The 17,899-nt window shown below is 45.0% G+C and overlaps 2 protein-coding genes across 6 annotated transcripts in view; one reads left to right on the top strand and one right to left on the bottom strand.

Moving 5' to 3' along the window:
* LOC131684693 (mucin-2-like) overlaps nt 1-16,507 on the top strand; it is a 184,808-nt gene extending 168,301 nt beyond the window's left edge. For 3 of the 5 annotated variants that reach the window (XM_058967789.1, XM_058967790.1, XM_058967788.1), the window contains 9 exons: nt 2,040-2,559; nt 2,831-2,959; nt 3,728-4,216; nt 4,283-4,480; nt 4,541-8,295; nt 8,360-8,494; nt 14,852-15,048; nt 15,112-15,423; nt 15,481-16,507. In XM_058967789.1, coding sequence (XP_058823772.1) covers nt 2,060-2,559; nt 2,831-2,959; nt 3,728-4,216; nt 4,283-4,480; nt 4,541-8,295; nt 8,360-8,494; nt 14,852-15,048; nt 15,112-15,423; nt 15,481-15,735 — 5,970 coding nt within the window. In that variant the 5' untranslated portion in view covers nt 2,040-2,059 and the 3' untranslated portion in view covers nt 15,736-16,507. Of the gene's footprint in view, nt 1-1,441; nt 1,891-2,039; nt 2,560-2,830; nt 2,960-3,727; nt 4,217-4,282; nt 4,481-4,540; nt 8,296-8,359; nt 8,495-14,851; nt 15,049-15,111; nt 15,424-15,480 lie in introns of those variants that run through there. The other 2 variants (XM_058967791.1, XM_058967792.1) reach the window with 2 other exon arrangements.
* Nucleotides 16,508-16,563: 56 nt separating this feature from the next.
* Nucleotides 16,564-17,644, bottom strand: LOC131684698 (uncharacterized). Its single transcript, XM_058967802.1, has 3 exons — nt 17,467-17,644; nt 17,226-17,387; nt 16,564-17,166 (listed from the first exon to the last, which is right to left on the bottom strand). Exons 1-3 carry the CDS (start codon nt 17,579-17,581, stop codon nt 16,757-16,759), a joined length of 687 nt encoding a protein of 228 aa, XP_058823785.1. The 5' UTR covers nt 17,582-17,644; the 3' UTR covers nt 16,564-16,756.
* Between the last annotated feature and the right edge of the window lie 255 nt (nt 17,645-17,899).

The following is a 17,899-nucleotide window of genomic DNA, read 5'->3' as shown; positions in this document are numbered from 1 at the left end:
AATACAAGGTATGCTTTTAAAGTTAGAGGAATTTTAAGACAAATAAGTTTTTTACAAAAAAGTTCAATAACTCTGTAACGGTTGAGATTTAATGGATGTGTAGAACAATTTTTTTCTCCAAATATGGAAGTCTATCACCCCCCGAGAGATTCTTAACCATGAACCAAACACCCTGTATAACAATTTTTTTTTTTTTTTGGCAAGCTCATTTGAAAACGCAATTTTTTTATTTAATATTTTCTCCATATATCGAATCGTTTGCGAGTTATCAGTGATTGAAAAATGTCCAATTTTAATGACTTTAAAAATTCAAAAACTAATAGCTTTAAAAAAATGTGAATTGATTCTCTCTAGAGAATGCAAGAAAAATTTTTGGAAGGAATTAAAATTATGTTACTTTACAGCAGCTATGGATTCAAAACGATAATGTACTGCAAGAAGCATCTGAAATTCAGATAACATGCTACTTTACTGTATGTGCTAATACTTGGTGTTTACCTGGGCGATATTTTATTTCAAAACATTCGTGCCACTCCTGATTTTTTTCTGACTATGATCTTATGACACGGCATTAATCGAAAGAGAAAGTAAACAAAGAGAGATTCTCATTTGCATATAGGAGCATTTCAATGATTCAGTCTTTGTTAACTCTTTAGAATTAATTCAGCGCTAGTAGAAGTGCAGCAAATGGTTACATGTGTGGGCTGTGTTTTAATTTCCCAAAACATTCTGAAACAATCCGCTGGATGATTTTTCTAGCGTTTCATCTGACAACTGCATTTTGTTTGCTTTTCACATTCTTTTCTTATTCCATAAATTCGAGCAGAAATATCATAAATAAATAAAGAACATTATAATATCGAAAGTCTTTGTTTTCTAAATATTTTTTTTCTAAGAGAGGCGCTTAAATTGCCTTTTAAACTTTACGATTTTAGCCAGGGATGCCAGATTTGCAGACAAGTCTGCAAATTCGCAGACTTTTAATTTAAGCTGCAGATTTTTTCGATGACGAAGAAATTTGCAGATTTTCTAGTTTGGTTGCAGATATTTGCAGATTTTTTAGTTTTGTTGCAGATATTTGCAGATTTTTGAATATAAGGCTTTTGGTTACACTAGCTTTCCTGACATTTTCCTAGTTCTTCCCAGACTTTTAAAATTATTATTGCAGACATTTGAAAAAAGTACCTGGCATATCTGATTTTAGCTGATGTTGAGCGCAAACTAAGAAACCAAACACACCTCAAACTGAGTTATTTGTCATTTACAATAGTATTCGAGTATCAGCCTCAGCGACCCTGCTAATTGTATTGATCCTTCCTACATTCTTCCTTCCATTCTTTTGCACCTTTTCGCTGAAGTTATAGTTGTATATCATACAGCCGTCGTCGTGGTTGTCGTTACCTCCCTGCGGCGGCGGTGGCGGCCAAGTTTCCTATGAAGGAGCAGCCATGGAGTGCAACAGAGAAATATTTTCGCAAGTCTTTCCCATTCCTTTCTGGAGGGCACAGTGATCAGTCGTAGTAGGTACGTGAGCGCGCGCGCAAGAGCCTATCTGTCGGGGAGTGGGCCTATATTAGTCATTAGGTGGTCGGTGATGGGAATGTGAAATAAAGCGCTGCGTTTTTTTTTTTGAACGGTCTTTGAACGTGATCAGACGGTTTCGGGGAGACTGGAAACTTGTTTTTAGCCCGTCCAGTATATAGAGCAAAGTGACAGTTTTACCCGTACGCGCAAAATCTCCTATGACGTCAGCTCCGCGGTTGAGGCGTACCAGGTCTATATAGGAATGCAGAGTTGATAGTGTTGATCGCACCGTGCAAGTTACCTAACGCGACAGACACCGACTGTATTTAGAAGCCGGTTTTCCAGATACAGTAAAAGCAATATAAGGTATCGGATATCTTTGGCGTGCTATTGTTTTGTACTTCCTTGAGGGAGCAAAAATGATCGTGATTAAACGATGGTTTTATAGACTGAGTGATTCATGCTTGTGAAGTGTTTTTGACGGTTATTTTCTGTTTCCTATCTTTACCCCGCAGATTCAAAGTGTTTGAGCAAAATGGACGAATCTACGTCGTCCAACAATGACCACATGACCGGTGACGGTTATGCATTCAGGAATGAAATATCGCTCTCCATTGGAGACGAAGATCACAACTCGGGCACCAACAGCACGGCGATTCCTACGCCTTCCCCACGACACATTGAAGTACCGGTGGCGATGGATGACAGTGAGTACACATCGTTGAAGGATAGCAAACAAGAAATGAATGGACTGGATAATCCGGCTTTCGAACCGGAGAAAGACAAACGGCCGCTTAGTTCGTTCGGTCATTCCGGGGAAAAGTCGCTCGGTGCCAGTTCAACGAATGGAAAGTCCAACGGTGAGAAACCTATGGCGGAAGCTGTCAATCTGGAGCTATTGAACATGTCAAAACCAACAAACGGACATCAGAACGGGGCTGAGACTTTGCCAGCCAAAAAGGACACTGAAGTGGACATTGGAGATCCTTATGACGAGTATTTTGTTCCCGTTAACGAACATCGGAAATATATGAGGTAATTTTTGACTGTGTCAATATGTTGCGTGTGTGTGTTTTAAACAGGTTGCTACGAAACAAGGTTTTGTATTTTTCCTATTAATATTGCTACGTCGAGATGTGAAGTTTTGAAAGGAAAAACTTGATTTAAAATAGTTCCTAATTTATTTGTTCACTTACCACATCACCAACGAATCACTACCACGATCACCATTGTACTACCACTGCCACTGCCACTACTACTGCCCATCATAATTGGTTCCTTAAAATGTCTATCGTAAACAATCTAGCGTTTCGTTCCAAAAACCGCGCCAGCAGGGGTACATTCATCATGACCACGGTGTAGACTATACCGGTCACTCGGTCAATGAACCGGCACACGGAACCGTGGACTATAAACAGTGGACCAAGATCACGAGGTACCCCCTTGTTCTTCTCTCTTCCTAGTACTCAGATACAGAGATGTCATTATTAACCGTCATCAATGTTGTGCAAATAGTTACCATAGAACAAACACCTAATATCGTTATGGGTTATGATAGACATGTGTTTAACATCTGCGCTGAAATCTGGATCCAATGTTACTCCGTCGCACTAATCTACATGTTATCACACAATTAGTCGGATATGTCCGGGAAAGGAAATTTCTCACGGAACATATATGCTGAACGGGTCACTACAGGGATAGTCAAAATTAAATTTCATTCTAATCACTAGATCGGCTGGCATCTACGACCAGTAACCGCCGTTCTCTTGTGGGGTGTACCTCGCCACCAATCTACGGCGTCCTGGGAAATCTAACCTTAAAATCCTATGCTTGCTCCTGACAGGTAGTACATCTCATTCGTTAAATAATGCTTGGTGAACCCCTTGGCTTATTACTACAAATTATGCTGCAGCAGGTACGCACCAAATAATAACGCTTCTGGTTGATTTCGGACCTAGAATCAATACGCAAGTACCGCATGCATGCAACTGAAATATATTTATATTACACGGTGCCGTACTAACTCCTCCCCCTCAGACTCTTGGAAAGTGACAATCACATCGTTCTGTTTTGTAAATATCCGATAAACAAAAACTTCACCGCCAATCTGTAAATATCATCTTGTAAAGCGACTGTTCGTAGTGTTGTAGTGTAATGTGTACCCGAGTCATGAAATAACCTTTGTCAATCCATTTTTTAGAGGCGAGAAGCTGTATGTGACCAAGGATAAACGGGACAAGAAAAAGAAGAACTGGCTTTGCTGGCTGCTCGGGCTGGGAGTCCTGTTGGCCGTAATCATCATTGCAATTCTTGCCGGATCCGGTGTGATATTCAATGAAAATCCAACTCCCATCGAGTCTCGACATTTCGGAGATCAAGTTGCCACGGCTGGAGTGTTCGGAGCGGGTAAAACAAACGGAAGTACGAGCACGCAATATCCGGTAACATCAGCTCCTCCCGGTTCTACGGTGCCACCAGTGCCACCGACCACGGAGGAGAACATTGTGTACGTACCGAATACCGTCGAGGGTCAGATCACGCTGACGAATTTGGAGTTTTTGGATGACTATCGGAATCCGAACAGTTCGGCGTACAAGGTGCTAACAGCAGAGCTGGAAGACGAGATTCGCGAGAGTTTGACTGTTTACGGATCGGATGAAGAGCTGTTCGTCAAGATTATGAATTTAAAGTAAGTATGCTAGATGGTATTTAGATTGGGTGTTGTGTTGTTTTAAAATGTTTTGTTTTCTCCTAGACCTGGTTCAGTGGTCGTCGACTACCGTGTTAGCTGGGATAACTCAAGTTCACCACTAACTGTCGATACGATGAAGGAAAGACTGACGAACTACCTCTCCGAAAATCAGGAATATCTATCCACGTACATTGTTCCAGTAAACACCATTCGAGCCGCAAGACTGCCAGATATGTGCTACGCTGGGCCCTCGGTGATGAAGTAGGTGGTTTAGTTTTTGATTTGTGGCACTATTGTTCAAATCCCACATTTCCATTTCAGCTGTGAGTTTGCCTGTAGATTCAACGCTCGTTTGGGAGAATTTGCTTGTATATGTCCTGTCGGAATGCGTTTGAATAACGACGACGGAAAGACCTGCTACACTCCAGTTACTCGAGTTCAGAATGGACCTGTGCCGGTGAGTGAGCCGGAACCGGCAAGTGAACCGGAACCGGCAAGTGAGCCAGAGCCGGCAAGTGAGCCTGAACCGGCAAGTGAGCCGGAGCCGGCAAGTGAGCCAGAACCGGCAAGTAAGCCAGAGCCAGCTAGTGAGCCAGAACCAGCGAGTAAACCGGAACCAACAAGTGAACCGGAACCAGCGAGCGAACCTGAACCAGCAAGTGAACCTGAGCCTTCAAGTTCACCGGAACCAGAACCATCAGGTGAACCTGAGCCTTCGTCGAAGCCCGCTTCATCTTCTAGCGAACCTGAACCAACTAGTGCGCCAGAACCATCCAGTGAACCAGAACCAGCTGTCGAACCCGAACCTGCCAGTGAGCCATCCAGTTCGCCTGAACCGGAGCCGTCCAGTTCGGCTGAACCGGAACCTTCCAGTGAACCATCAAACTCGCACGAAACTACCACCACTAAAAAATCTGAAACTTCCGGAAAACTTTTGAATGAACCTACACCTGAGCCTTCCAGTGAACCAGAACCAACAAGCGAACCGGAACCAGCAAGTGAGCCCGAGCCCGCTAGTGAACCGGAACCCAAGAGTGAACCTGAACCAAAAGGCGAACCCGAGCCTGCCAGTGAACCTGAACCCAAGACCGAACCCGAACCTGCTAGTGAACCAAAATCTTCGACTGAACCGACGAAATCCTCTTCAAACCAGTCCGCTAAACTACGAGTAGCTGATAGTCCTTCTACTCCAGAACCAGAGCCGTCCAGTGAACCGGAACCTAGTAGTGAGCCAGAACCAACAAGTGAGCCAGAACCCAGCAGTGAACCGGAACCTACCGGCGAACCGGAGCCATCAAGTGAACCGAATCCCAAGAGTGAAGTTGAAAAAATTACTGCCATCAACTCCGAATCACCCTCCAGTGAACGACCAGCATCGAGCGGAACCAGCTCCACCGAAGCCTCTTTGGGAAAACTACAGTCCACCACAGAGTACCGCAGTGTTCAACCCGTTTCACATGATCACACCATGCCTGACTTCATGATCGTCGATGAAGAAGCTACGAAGCATTCCACCGGCATGGAACTGATTTCATCGACATCACCCAAAACATCCTCAGAAACACCGGCACCGGTAACGGAAATGATCGTAGATGACACCCCTCATCCGGCTGTTGGAACCTTTCTGATTGCTGGCAGAACTACTAAAACCCCGACCCGTGAGCCCACGAACGTGTTCGATGCACGATCATTGGAAAGCAATGAAAACGAGACTACCGGCAGTTCCGTGTATGCCACATCTAGCCCAATACAGTTGGAACAATGGCGTTCGTCTACCAGCTTTTCCACTTCGACCGAAGCCCTGAAAGAACCACTTGATGACATGTCTCCGTTTTTGCCCAAGATTGAATCGTCCAGTGTAAGAAATCGAGCCACATATGCTGTCACTGAGGCGGTGGTAGAATCGGAAACCGCTCCATCGATTTTGGTCCATGCAGATCAGTCGCCATTCCTGCCGGAAATAGAAAACAATGCTAGCTTGGTTAATCTGCTCCACGAAGGATTGGATCGCCAGGATGGTTTCGACAACGAATCGCAACAGCAGTACCTCGAGGTGTTGCCCCTATCGAAGGAAAGTGATCGTACTGAGTATAAGAAACAGCTGGATGGTGCTGTGACTAAGACAATTTATGTAGCGACCACCATCAGGACGTATATTCCGACTACGGAATCGGAAGAAGACCTGTTGACGGCTGCTAGTTTGCGAAATATTGTCGAACAAACGACCAACAGTGGAGAGGAAGTGATGGCTGGTAGTACAGAGAAAGACGTCGAAGAGACAACTTTTGGAAGGATGAGTTCGACTACCGTTAAGGAAGTTGCTCGGCTCGAGGAAGGAACCACTGAGCATGTTAAAGATTCACCAACACCTACCGGCACGATGGAGGAGATGAGCTCTTCGCGCTCGCTGGAGCTTGCTGAAGAAATCATTACCACGACCGAGCAAGATGTAGATTTGCCGACGACCGCGAAAGCTGTAGAGGAATTGAAGAACGCTCCAAAACAGGACATTGAATTGATTGCTACGAACCAGTCCTCAACGACAGAAGACGAACTGTCGGAGAGTGCAACTACAATGCGAGTTGTAGCGGATTCTACCCTTGCAAAGCTAGAGTTGGCAGAAGAGCGAGAAGCTACCAGCAAACCTGAAGTCGAAGAAGTAACATCGACCGCAACGCAAACGAAGATTGCAGCGGAATCAACAACAGAGAAGGAAGTAGAGGAAACCACAGCTCACCAGTCGACAAAAATAGCGCCCTCGACTACGGAGTCTGTCGCTAGTGGAAAACTGACGGAACTTGTTTCAAACACAACGGTTGAATCGAAGGAACCACTTCCAACGTCGACAGTCAAGGAACTACCAAGTGTAACCGAAGCGACCAGTTCCGTACCAACGGTAGAAGTTACCAAAAGTGACGTTTACGACCGAACGCTGCAAGATTTGGATGAAAACAACGACATATCGGAGAATGACCTCAAAGTACTCCCGTTAGGGAAGAAACCGCCTCCTCCGGGTTCGACAACTCAGGAGATCGCCGCCGGTAGCCAGGATTCCACCTTCGAAACCACTACCGGTCATTTTTTAGGCGAAACGACGTTTCATTCGATTAGATCAGAACGATCCAATGAAACGTCGTTAATCGTGACGAGAAATTCTGAAGAAAAGGACTTTGGCGAGTTGGCTGCGGCTAGTGCTAGCGGAATGTTTACAAAGTGTGCTGTCGGGCAGTTTGAATGCACTAACGGAACTTCTATCAAGGATGGGGGATCGTGCATTCAGAAGTCTGAACGATGTGATTCGGTGGCACATTGCTCTGATAATTCGGATGAGCAGGACTGCGAGCTGTTGGGCTGCCCAGGGCACTTCCAGTGCCGGGATGGATTCTGTCTAGCTCGGCAGCACGTGTGCGACGGTATAGCGCACTGCAACGATGGAAGCGATGAGGTGGACTGTGATCGATGGGAGTGTAATTTCGATGAAATTTCGTGCAATCCAGGAAGTGGTCATGGACCATGTTTACCGGCCCAGTGGAAGTGTGACGGACTGGAGCAGTGCCCGAACGGGTTGGACGAATCGAATTGTCCGGATACGTGTACAAATGATGAATACTTTTGCGTGAGGCAGCGAAAGTGTATTCCGGAGGCGTGGAGATGCGATGGGAAGGCGGACTGCATTGACGACGAGGATGAACGACTGTGTGACTGCCCGATGGACAATTTCCGGTGTAATACAGGGGGTTGCGTTCCCATCGGGAATGTGTGCGATGGTCAGCCGCAGTGTCCAGATCTATCCGATGAGTGGGGCTGTTACAGTGTGGAGGGTGGGCAGTTGAAGGTTCGCGTAGAATCTCAACAGCTGAAGCCGGTTTGTGGAGATGGCTGGACGAAGGACCTTTCCGACACTGTTTGCGCTGGGTTGGGCTTCTCGGAAGCCAAGTCATTCTCGATCTCAAACGAATCTAGCGGGCATTCGTTCTATCGATATGGAAATCTCAGTAGTGGAAGTTTGCTGCAGAACCTCGCCTTGTCGATGAACTGCTCCTCCGGTCTGGTTAATGTTGAATGTGAAAAATACCGTGAGTTGAACGGGTTGGGTGTTGGAGTTGGAACAGTCTGTTGACGATTGCTTTCTTTCTGCAGGTTGCGGCCGCGAGAGCATCACGCCCACGTGGGAACAGCGGATAGCTGGAGGAGTTCAGTCCGACCCGAACCAGCTGCCAAGTTTGGCACTAGTCTATAGCAATAATGCAGCGATCAGGTGTACTGCTAACATAGGTAGGTTAAACAAATAATTAATTTTTTGGGTTTTTGACGTAAGAGCCAAAAACCTTTGTTAAGATTTTTTCGTGGTATCTAACGGAGAAAACAGATCGGGTTAAACGAAAGCAATTATGTGAAAAAAATTCCCCCGGAGGCAGAATTCGAGCCCGCAACCTTTGGGACTCCGGTCCAACGCACAAACCCTAATGCTAGTCGCAAACAACAACTCTTTGCAGAAAGATACGGCGAGTCGCCAGAGTCTCGCGGTTTTCGTGCACATACAGACGAATACTGCTACATGAGCGACCGAAAATAAAAATCGCAAGGATAGAACATGCTTCGTAAAACCCGTTTCAAATATATTAGAATATAAAACCCGGATATAAACTTCAAGCATAAAAATCGGACTGGGACTTTCGTTTGTAAGAGTCGGATAAAAAAACCTTCAGTGAAAAAACCGGAAAATAATATATCCGATTCTTACAAAGTAGTTTTTGTTAGCCGAATTTTAATCTTGAACATCAAGATATACGGATGCTCCTACGAGCGAATTATTTATTTTTAACCGGTTTTTATACTGGAGGTTCATCCTTGCCGAGTTTTACGGGTGAGAACTTTTTAAACGATTTTTATACTGAAGAATTTCTGTCCGATTTTAATAATTGAAGTTTATTTCCGATTTTTATATTCTAATATCTTTGAAACGGGTTTTGCGAAGCATGTACTATCCTTGCGACTTTTATTTTCGGTCGCTCACATAAGCCTTCATTGCCGTATAACAGGGCCGAAATGATCGACTCCCGTTCGTGAGAATGGCCTTGATGCCGTTACACGCGCTGCGGGCGGCTCACCCATGAGCTGCTGAATAGGTCTTGGATTAGCTCTGAGGCAACGTTGGCACCGATAAATTATTTGCCGAGCTATACTGCGGCATTCCAATGGCCAATACTGAAGTCTGACCGTGTCAAGAAGAAACTGCGGTCCTGCGCGAAGCAACTTCTTTTTTTTTTTTTTTATTTCAATTATAGAGGTTTTAACCTTAAGGTCATTCGCCTCTTCGGGTTAGAAAAATCTCTTAGGAAAAATTTCTAACCCTATGTGCGGGGTCGGGACTCGAACCCAGGTGCGCTGCGTACAAGGCAATGGATTTACCAATACGCTACGCCCACTCCCCAAGCAACTTCTTGTGAAAATGCTCTGGTAACACTCTTTGATACCGCTTCATGCATCGAAAACGCCTTCCATTCCTTCGGGAATGCTTCCTGCTGAATACGTCCTATTAACGTGTGCTCTGCCTCTTCCAACTCCTTCAATGTAGTTGCATCTTCTTCAATTGAAACCAGTACGCTGTACTTCTCATCAAATTTGTTTAATTGAAAGAACTTAATATCGTGTTAGACGCCGAACTCCTCCTGTTGTCTCGCACATGGAACTGCTGAGCGACGCATTTCCCTTTGTACGTCATCAACGCTTGCCATTATTGGTTGCTTTGGCCATGAATCTAGCCCTGTCTGGAACCATGGTGGGCCCTCCCACCACAGCTTACTGCAGTGCTGGATCTGCTCTGAAGTTAATCCGCGCGAAATCAAGTCTGCCGGATTTTGGGTTCCTGGAACGTGCTGCCAGATATACGTCTCGGCGGTTCCTCTTCGTCACTCGTTTGGCAACGAATGTAGTTCATGTCGTGGATACTGCCTTGAGCCATTGGAGAACGCAGGTGGAGTCCGTCCAGAAAAAACAAACTGCTGCACGTCCATCTTAATGGCCTTATAAATCGTCCCCGAAAGCTGAGCCGCCATCAATGCTCCACACAGGTCCAAGCGTGGAATGGATTGGCATTTCAACGGTGCTACCTTAGATTTGAGCGACAGTAATACGACTCTACCATCTCCTCGCATACTCCATGTGCTCGCTCGGATGCATCTGAGACGAAGTGTAGCTCTATGGTAACTGTCTTAGATTTTATACCGCAGCGGTCGATTCTCAGACTGTTTAGTAGAGGCAACTCTCCATTCTGTGTCAATCTTTTATGGCAGCGGACTATCCCAGTCTAAGGTCCTTCCATTGCCATCCTATAGACACCACAGTAGCTGCATGAAAACCTTTGCAGTTGTGATTACTGCTCCTACCAGGCCCAACGGATCGTTTTGACATATTACCGGCGGAGTCTAATTTCTGTATTTTAAACCGGAACATTAGGACATCATCAACAGGAAGCCACACCAGTCCTAGGGTTCGTTTTTCGGGATCGGGATCTAGCTTGACTTCTTTCGCTTGCATTATCGCCAGATTTTCTTCTGGTATGCCCTGCAATACTATCGGCAGTTGGAAGCCCACTTTCTCAGACGGAATCTGTCTTAATCAATCATCTCGTCCAGCTGGATTCGTAGCTCCAACGCTGCTTCAGTGTCGTCGGCTCCAGTCAAAACTTCGTCCATGTAGTCGTCTTCGATTGCCACCCTTGCTGCTAGAGGGTGTTGTGCTTGTTCCTCCATAGCCAATTGCTTCAGAATTTTGGTTGCAAGGAACGGGACAGGCTTGGTTCCATAGGTAACCGTAGTTAATTCGAAGATACCGGCACTATCGACACGCCACAGAATTCATTGAAGAGGCATGTAACCTTAAACCATCTGGATTTGCCGAAACATCTTCTACCGCTTTTACTGCCTGATTCGGCTCCGTAGAATAATTGAGTGGAGATCATCCTGAACAACCGGTCCCACTAATAGTACATCGTTTAGAGATGTTCCCGAGGAAGTTTTGCAAGATGCATCAAAGACGACTCTGACCTTGGTTGTGGTGCTTTCCTGTTTGACCACTGGATGATGAGGTAAGTAGCAGCGTGTGCCTTTCTCACCTCGTGCCACCGATAACCTTCCCATATGGCCTAGCTCCAGGTATTCCGCCATGAACTGGTTGTACTGCTTCCTGAGCTCGGAATTCTTCGACAGTCTGCGTTCCAAAGCTTCTAGGTGCCGGAATCCGTGCCTCTTGACTCGCCCACCCTTGCCAGTGCGACTTCGTCCCTTGGTAGCGAGACTGTGTATCGGCCATCCGATCCCCTTCGTACAGTTCTAGCATACTACTCCTCGCAGCGTGCTTCCTCAGGCGAATTAATAGAATCGAACTCCACACAGGACCAGACACTAGTCAATATTTCCTTCAGACCGACTGCCATATTGCAGGTTTAACCCTTTCATGCCCAACTTTTTTCTAATGCATGTAGGGTTTCAAAACTATTTTTCCTTTAAAACGGTGGGGTCAAGAAACTCGAAAAACCCTTTTTCATAAAGGTAGGTGCGTTCCTTGCAGTGCTAGGAGCTGCTCAATTTTTACCTTCCAATGCTTACTACAATTCTCCTAGAATATTTACAATAGTCCAACTGCGTGGAAAACGTAGCCAAAAATAGTCTAAATTGATAAATTTTATCAGTTTTCACTAATATTGCAACATAACGAAGTTATATGAAATATTCATTTTCCGTCGTCAACGTAAACGGTCCCTGGCAGCACTGCTGCATCGGAGTTCAATCAGACTAATTGCAATAACTTCAGTTCAAGAGCTGATCCTTGTAACTGTTAATACTCAAATGAAAGCCAATAGTCACATTTATTAGCCTTACTTGTTTTTGTGAGCAAATCTTGCCTTAATCAAAAGTTATAGCTGTTTAAAAACGTTGTTGTCCACAAACAACATGGGCATGAATGGGTTAACGTTGGGTTTCCTGCGAGCTTTCAACCGTACCAGCTACTACCTATCCAAATACCAGCCCGGTTAGAGTAGGAAGGCCCTTGCTTAACTGGACTTCATTCCCCGTGTGGAAGAATGCGAAGAAGTACTGGATCCCATGCAAAAAATCAACCGCCTTGGACTTGATAAAACGCTGGCTCCGCTAGCTCCACGCCAGTTGGGATTTCCCATCCCGTCATTTCCACGTTGGCTATCGAACGATTTGCTGTGACGCTCGGTAGCAGAAGAAACACCATCTTCCACGAGAAAGTAGATACTAGCTATTTGACTGTTGTGGTCACCTTATGCTTGACCTTGGTATTGGATTGCCCAATCCCGTACATAGCCACGTCAAACCACCGCAGCTAAACGCTCATCAGTTGACGTAACCACTCGGTCATGAAATTGCATTCAGAACCCGAATCCAGTAGAACCCTTGCCTGATAAAAACCTCCTTGATCTCCTCCACTATGACGATGGCCATAACGAGTAATATGAGGTACGCTGACAAGACATGTTGGATAAAACAGCCGATGCTAGCTATTTTGGTACTAGATTCCCCTCCCCTGGAATTGCCGGAGCTGTTTGTTCCCTCAGCGGTTGACTCCTTGCCGTTTTCGCTACCGTTTCGCTTGCCCTTGCGACACACATAGAAGAATAATCCGCAGCCATATGACCCTTCCGGAAACAATTGCGACATAAGGAGTAGTTGCGGAGCAGCTTATCACGAGCGGATACGGCTAGACATTGGACAGCTGGACATTGATAAGGGGAGTGAGATTTCGAACACGCAATGCACCGTTATCCTGTGTTTTGTGCGACACTTTGGCTAGAGTGTGCTACAAATGGCTTCCTTTGCGATTGCTACACGAAAACTTTAGGTTCAACGGATCTAGTTGGCAATGCTCCAAGTACTCTGATCCCTCTTTACAAAAATTCGGTCAAAGCATTCACCGTATCCTGCTCCTTGGTGGATAAATGTTCATCCCAAGCTCTCCTGGATCCACTGTCTAGACGCGAAGCTAATATGTCTAGCAGTAGGAGACCCTTGTAGTCGGCGGGTTGTACCAGTTGATCAAGAGTCTGAACAACATGCTTGAATCCCTCAAGCAACGACTGCAATTCGTTGAACAACTCCTTGATCAGGTTAAGCACCTTAAACAGCGCTTGAATCTGACGCCGTTTCAGGGGTTTACTATCGTTGTAGCGTTTGGTTAGCGTTTCCCATGCGACCTGATAGTTCGCCCTTGTAATCAACAGCGGGTCAATAACCGCCTTGGCTTCTCCTGACAGACATTCTTTTAGGTAATGAAACTCATCGACATCCGGTAAATCAGCCTTCCAATGACTGAGCGATGTGTACAGATCGCGGAAACTCAACCACTCATAAATGTTGTTGGGTTGATGTGTCATGTCGAGTCCTCGGGTGGAGGACAGCAGGTTCTTCTAACTCCTTGGTCTTGTCTAACAACATCGACTTCACCTGGTAGTGGCGGTTTCCAAACTCCGACTGTTGCTCATCATCAGCGTCATCTTCTGCTTCGAAGTCTTCGCGTGTTTCGATGTCCAAGATTAAATTATTCACTTTCTCCCACAAATCTTCAAGTTTTTCCAGTCGAACCGTAATGTGGCTGGCTGTAGTTTCCACCCCAAGAGAATCATCGTTCTCCTCTCCGCTGCAGGATGCCGGCAAATTAGCCCACGTCGCTCCGGAATCTTCTCTCCGAGGTCTCCTATTGCCAAAAGGTCATCAGCTGTCGTTTTCTGCACTGCACTGCATCTCGGTTGCATCCTTGTTGTCTTTTCGGATTAACAGCTGAGAGTCCTCCAGCCACCGTGTGCGATTGCCGTCTCTCGAACACACGCACACAACGCACTCAACCGCTGGGCACCTTGCAGCAAACAATTTCACTGTCGAGGGGTACATCGATAGAACGGGCACAAAGTAGCACAGTTGCAAACACACGTTCTGGTAGTAAACGGAAAGAAACTGCTCGAAATGTGTAACAACTTCTGGAACAGGCAATATAGGGGTCGGACGCATCCGGTTTCCAAAGAACCTTTCTGGAATTTGACTTCTCTTCGAATCTGACGATAAGCAATCCCTACTGGTCAAGGTAGAGGCCGCAATAGCCTTAGGTTCGAGATCCGTGGACATGCTAAATTTGTAAGAGACAAAATTCAACGTTCTAGGATCTCTGCCACGAGGGACCAACTTAACGACAGTGATGTCCGAATTTCCGCGGTTGTCCGCCGCCAGCTTGGTGACACTTTCATTAGGAACATCAGGCGACAGATACAACCAAAACTTTTTATCTTCACGATTCGTAGCGATGGATGATGTCAATGAACCTCGTAGCGGCTTTGATTGCCGAATTGGAAGCTGTATTATCGTTGTCTCTCTCTGTTTTAGCAGAATATTCCAGGTATGAATAAGAGTTTGTGCATTGGGCCAGAATCCCAAAGGTTGTGGGTTCAAATTCTGCCTTTGAGGGAATTTGTTTTCCACATGATTGCTTTCACTTAACTCTCCGTTTTGATCTGTTTCCCTGTTGGATACCACCAAAATGTCTTAAATAGGTAGCTTTATAACAGTAATAGCGGTCGGTTTGAATGCTAACGTTTTTTGTGGGTTTGCACAGTATCTCCTCGGTGGGCCATCGCCAGTTATTCGTGCATCATGGGCAAAACTGAGTTCATCAACACCCGAAACGTGGCTGAGCTTAACTGGATGTTGTTCGCCGGAACCTCTCAGTTCAATTCTTCGTTGGTCAATGGAAGCGGGAAAAACAGTTCCTATCAGGTAGTGGAGGTTCGCCGAATTGTACCTTATCCACAGGTTTGTGTCAAAGTTTAATTTATCCGAGTCAACGCATGTAGTTAAACTTTCAACATTCAACAGGCCAAATACAAACAATTCCTCTACACCGGCGACATCGTTCTGCTGGAGCTGGCCAGCCCACTACGGTTGAACGAGATGATCGGAAGTGCCTGCCTGACGCCTGATGCCACGATTGATTCGGAACAGCTGTGTCTAACCGCCGGTTGGGGTTCCGATCCGTCCGAGGTGATCAGTACCGAACAATACCTCAAATACCTTCCGGTACCGGCGACTCCTACGGAATTGTGCAACTCCAGCCTACACTACAACGGTTTGCTGACTGAAGACGCAATTTGTGCGGGCTACCTCAGCAGCAACAAAACTACCTGCTATGTAAGGCATTTTGAAGTGTACTATGAACTGCGAATTTTGACGAACTATTATTTTCAGAACGACGAAGGCGCTCCGCTTATGTGTCACATCGAGAGCAGCGGTCAGTGGCGCCTGGAAGGGATTCTCACTTATCACGGTAATTGTGGCAAGCGCCCACATCCAGCCATCTACAACTCGATTACCTCAAACATCTCCACGTGGATTCGGAACACTGTCGGTAACGATCTGATGTTTGACAGGGGTAGCAACGGCACCAACGCTGCTGGTCTAGAACCCACTAGCGCAGAGCGACCAGTTGGAAGTAAGCTATGAATAATAAAAGTAGCTTGCTCATGATTTTTTGTAAATATTACGTGTATTATACAGTGTATTGCGAAGCAAAGTGAAGACATTTTAGAGAAACGAGAAGCATTCAAAGTTTGTATTTATAGGTAGGAAGTAGCAGTATAATTATGAGAGTATAATTCTGTGTTTTGTAGTAAGAGAATGTCTGATGCGAAAGTAAAACCTAGTCACAAAAGTCGATTATTTTGTGCCAATACCGGAAAAGGACGAGAGTTAAAGCTGAGTTTCATCAAATGAAAATCGTTCGTTTGGATCTTCTAAAACAGGATCAAAATTAACCATTCTGAACTGTTTGTGCGTTACCAATTACTGTGCTGAATGACAGAATGCTGTCGCAAACCAACTGTCACATCGGACTCTAAAATCTGTGCGTGTGTTGATTTTTCTTTTTAACCTGTAAATATGATTTTCACCGATACTTAATCCAATTCGATTTAGGAGGGGAGACCACAAGCATTCCATATTGTTATAAGTAGTTTTATAAAGCGAACAAGTAGAAACATTTGAATTGCAATCTTAGGTCATAGGATAACTATCAAATTACTTTCATTTCTAGCGTATAGTAGGATGTCGTAATCTTTTCTGAATTGTGTCCTTTTGTCATCAATACTCAAACAGAGAAAAAGAGATCTTCGCTTGAGGAAATGTATAATAATTCTGCTGAAATGTGTAAAATTTAAACTGTAAGTGATTGAGGTTCAATAAATCAAACAAGCTAATATTTTTATCACTATCTAAATGACATTTATTCATTGACAAAGAAAATTACCCTTGGCATAAATTTTAGATAAAATTTTGTTAAACTGTTAAATGTAACATTGCATTACTTAACGTCTAGTTCCTTTGTTTAAACAAAAATATTCGAAAAATATTTAACTATCTTAAATCGATAAGCCCAACATTCGTTATCACATGTCAGTTCCAGTACACTTAAGCTACCCGTATCAGTCTTTTAGTTTCCACGCAGATCCATTCTAACATTCCCCAATCACCCTTCATCCTCTTCCGGTTGATCCGGTTTCTCCATAATCGGATACAACCAATTTTCCAAACTGTCCCCTTCGTCGTCCGATGATTGTGACCGATTGCTACTCGTTCGTTCAATGCTGGTCACAAAATAGCAGTTGATGGTGGCCGAGGAAAAGGAAAAGTTCGAAATGTGAGAAAATCGTCCAGGCCACACAAAATTCACTCGTCTGCGGTGGTTCCGCAACAGCAGGTCATGCACGGAGACAGCATTCCGATGCTTACGGTCCTTTTTTAGAATTTTTCTAACCTTCACCGATATAGAGTAACTAATTTCACTACCTTCATCGTGATTGTATTCTGCAATGCTTTCCGGTAAATGACATTCCACATTGAAAATGTAGGTCCCTGGTGTTAGTTTGATAGCTGTTTCTGAAAACCACGAACATGTGATTATTAACGCAATCGTTCATGATCTTAAATCAAATTACCGTTGTCTCCAAGCAGGCCGATTTCCGTTTCAAACTTGTCCGAACCACTCTTATTTTGTGAGCTATCACTCGTGCCGTTACTATCCGGATCATCGATGTAGTGACCAAATTCACGAGTCTCGGTATGCTGCAGGTTGGAGCACGAAACACCCAGCGCCAGCTCTAATCCAACAATTTCATAACATTAGTAATTAGCTATACGCGTGAGTGAGAGGATGCTACTCAAATCCATAACACTCACCTTTAATCCACATTGCTTTGTGGCACGCGAGCTCAACGGACAGGTTCAACCGTTCGCCACAATAAAATTCCTCGGCCCAATTATAGGGGAAGCTGATTTCACAGGAAAAACCCATTACGGTTGACAAAAGATGATCGGGATTCTACGGCAACAGGAAACAACAAGTTGAGTCTATCACTTTCACTGCGTGACTAAATTCTATTCTCGTTCCCTGCCGGTGAGTACGGTTGTTTATCATCGATACACATGCTTTTCCATTATAGGTATAATTGTCTCATGTTCGACGCGATTCTCCATATACATTGAGCTATCTCGCGTAGAACGGCGGTATTCCGCGAGTCAGAGAGCTTTATTTGATCTGGCGTGCAAGTGCGAGATTTCAGAGAGTGAGAGATTAAAAAGGGTGTTTTCAGCAGTTTTTGGGGATTGCTTA

This window comes from Topomyia yanbarensis, chromosome 2 (assembly GCF_030247195.1).
Source record: "Topomyia yanbarensis strain Yona2022 chromosome 2, ASM3024719v1, whole genome shotgun sequence".
Lineage (NCBI taxonomy): Eukaryota > Metazoa > Arthropoda > Insecta > Diptera > Culicidae > Topomyia > Topomyia yanbarensis.
This window is presented reverse-complemented; position numbering and strand designations above follow the sequence as displayed.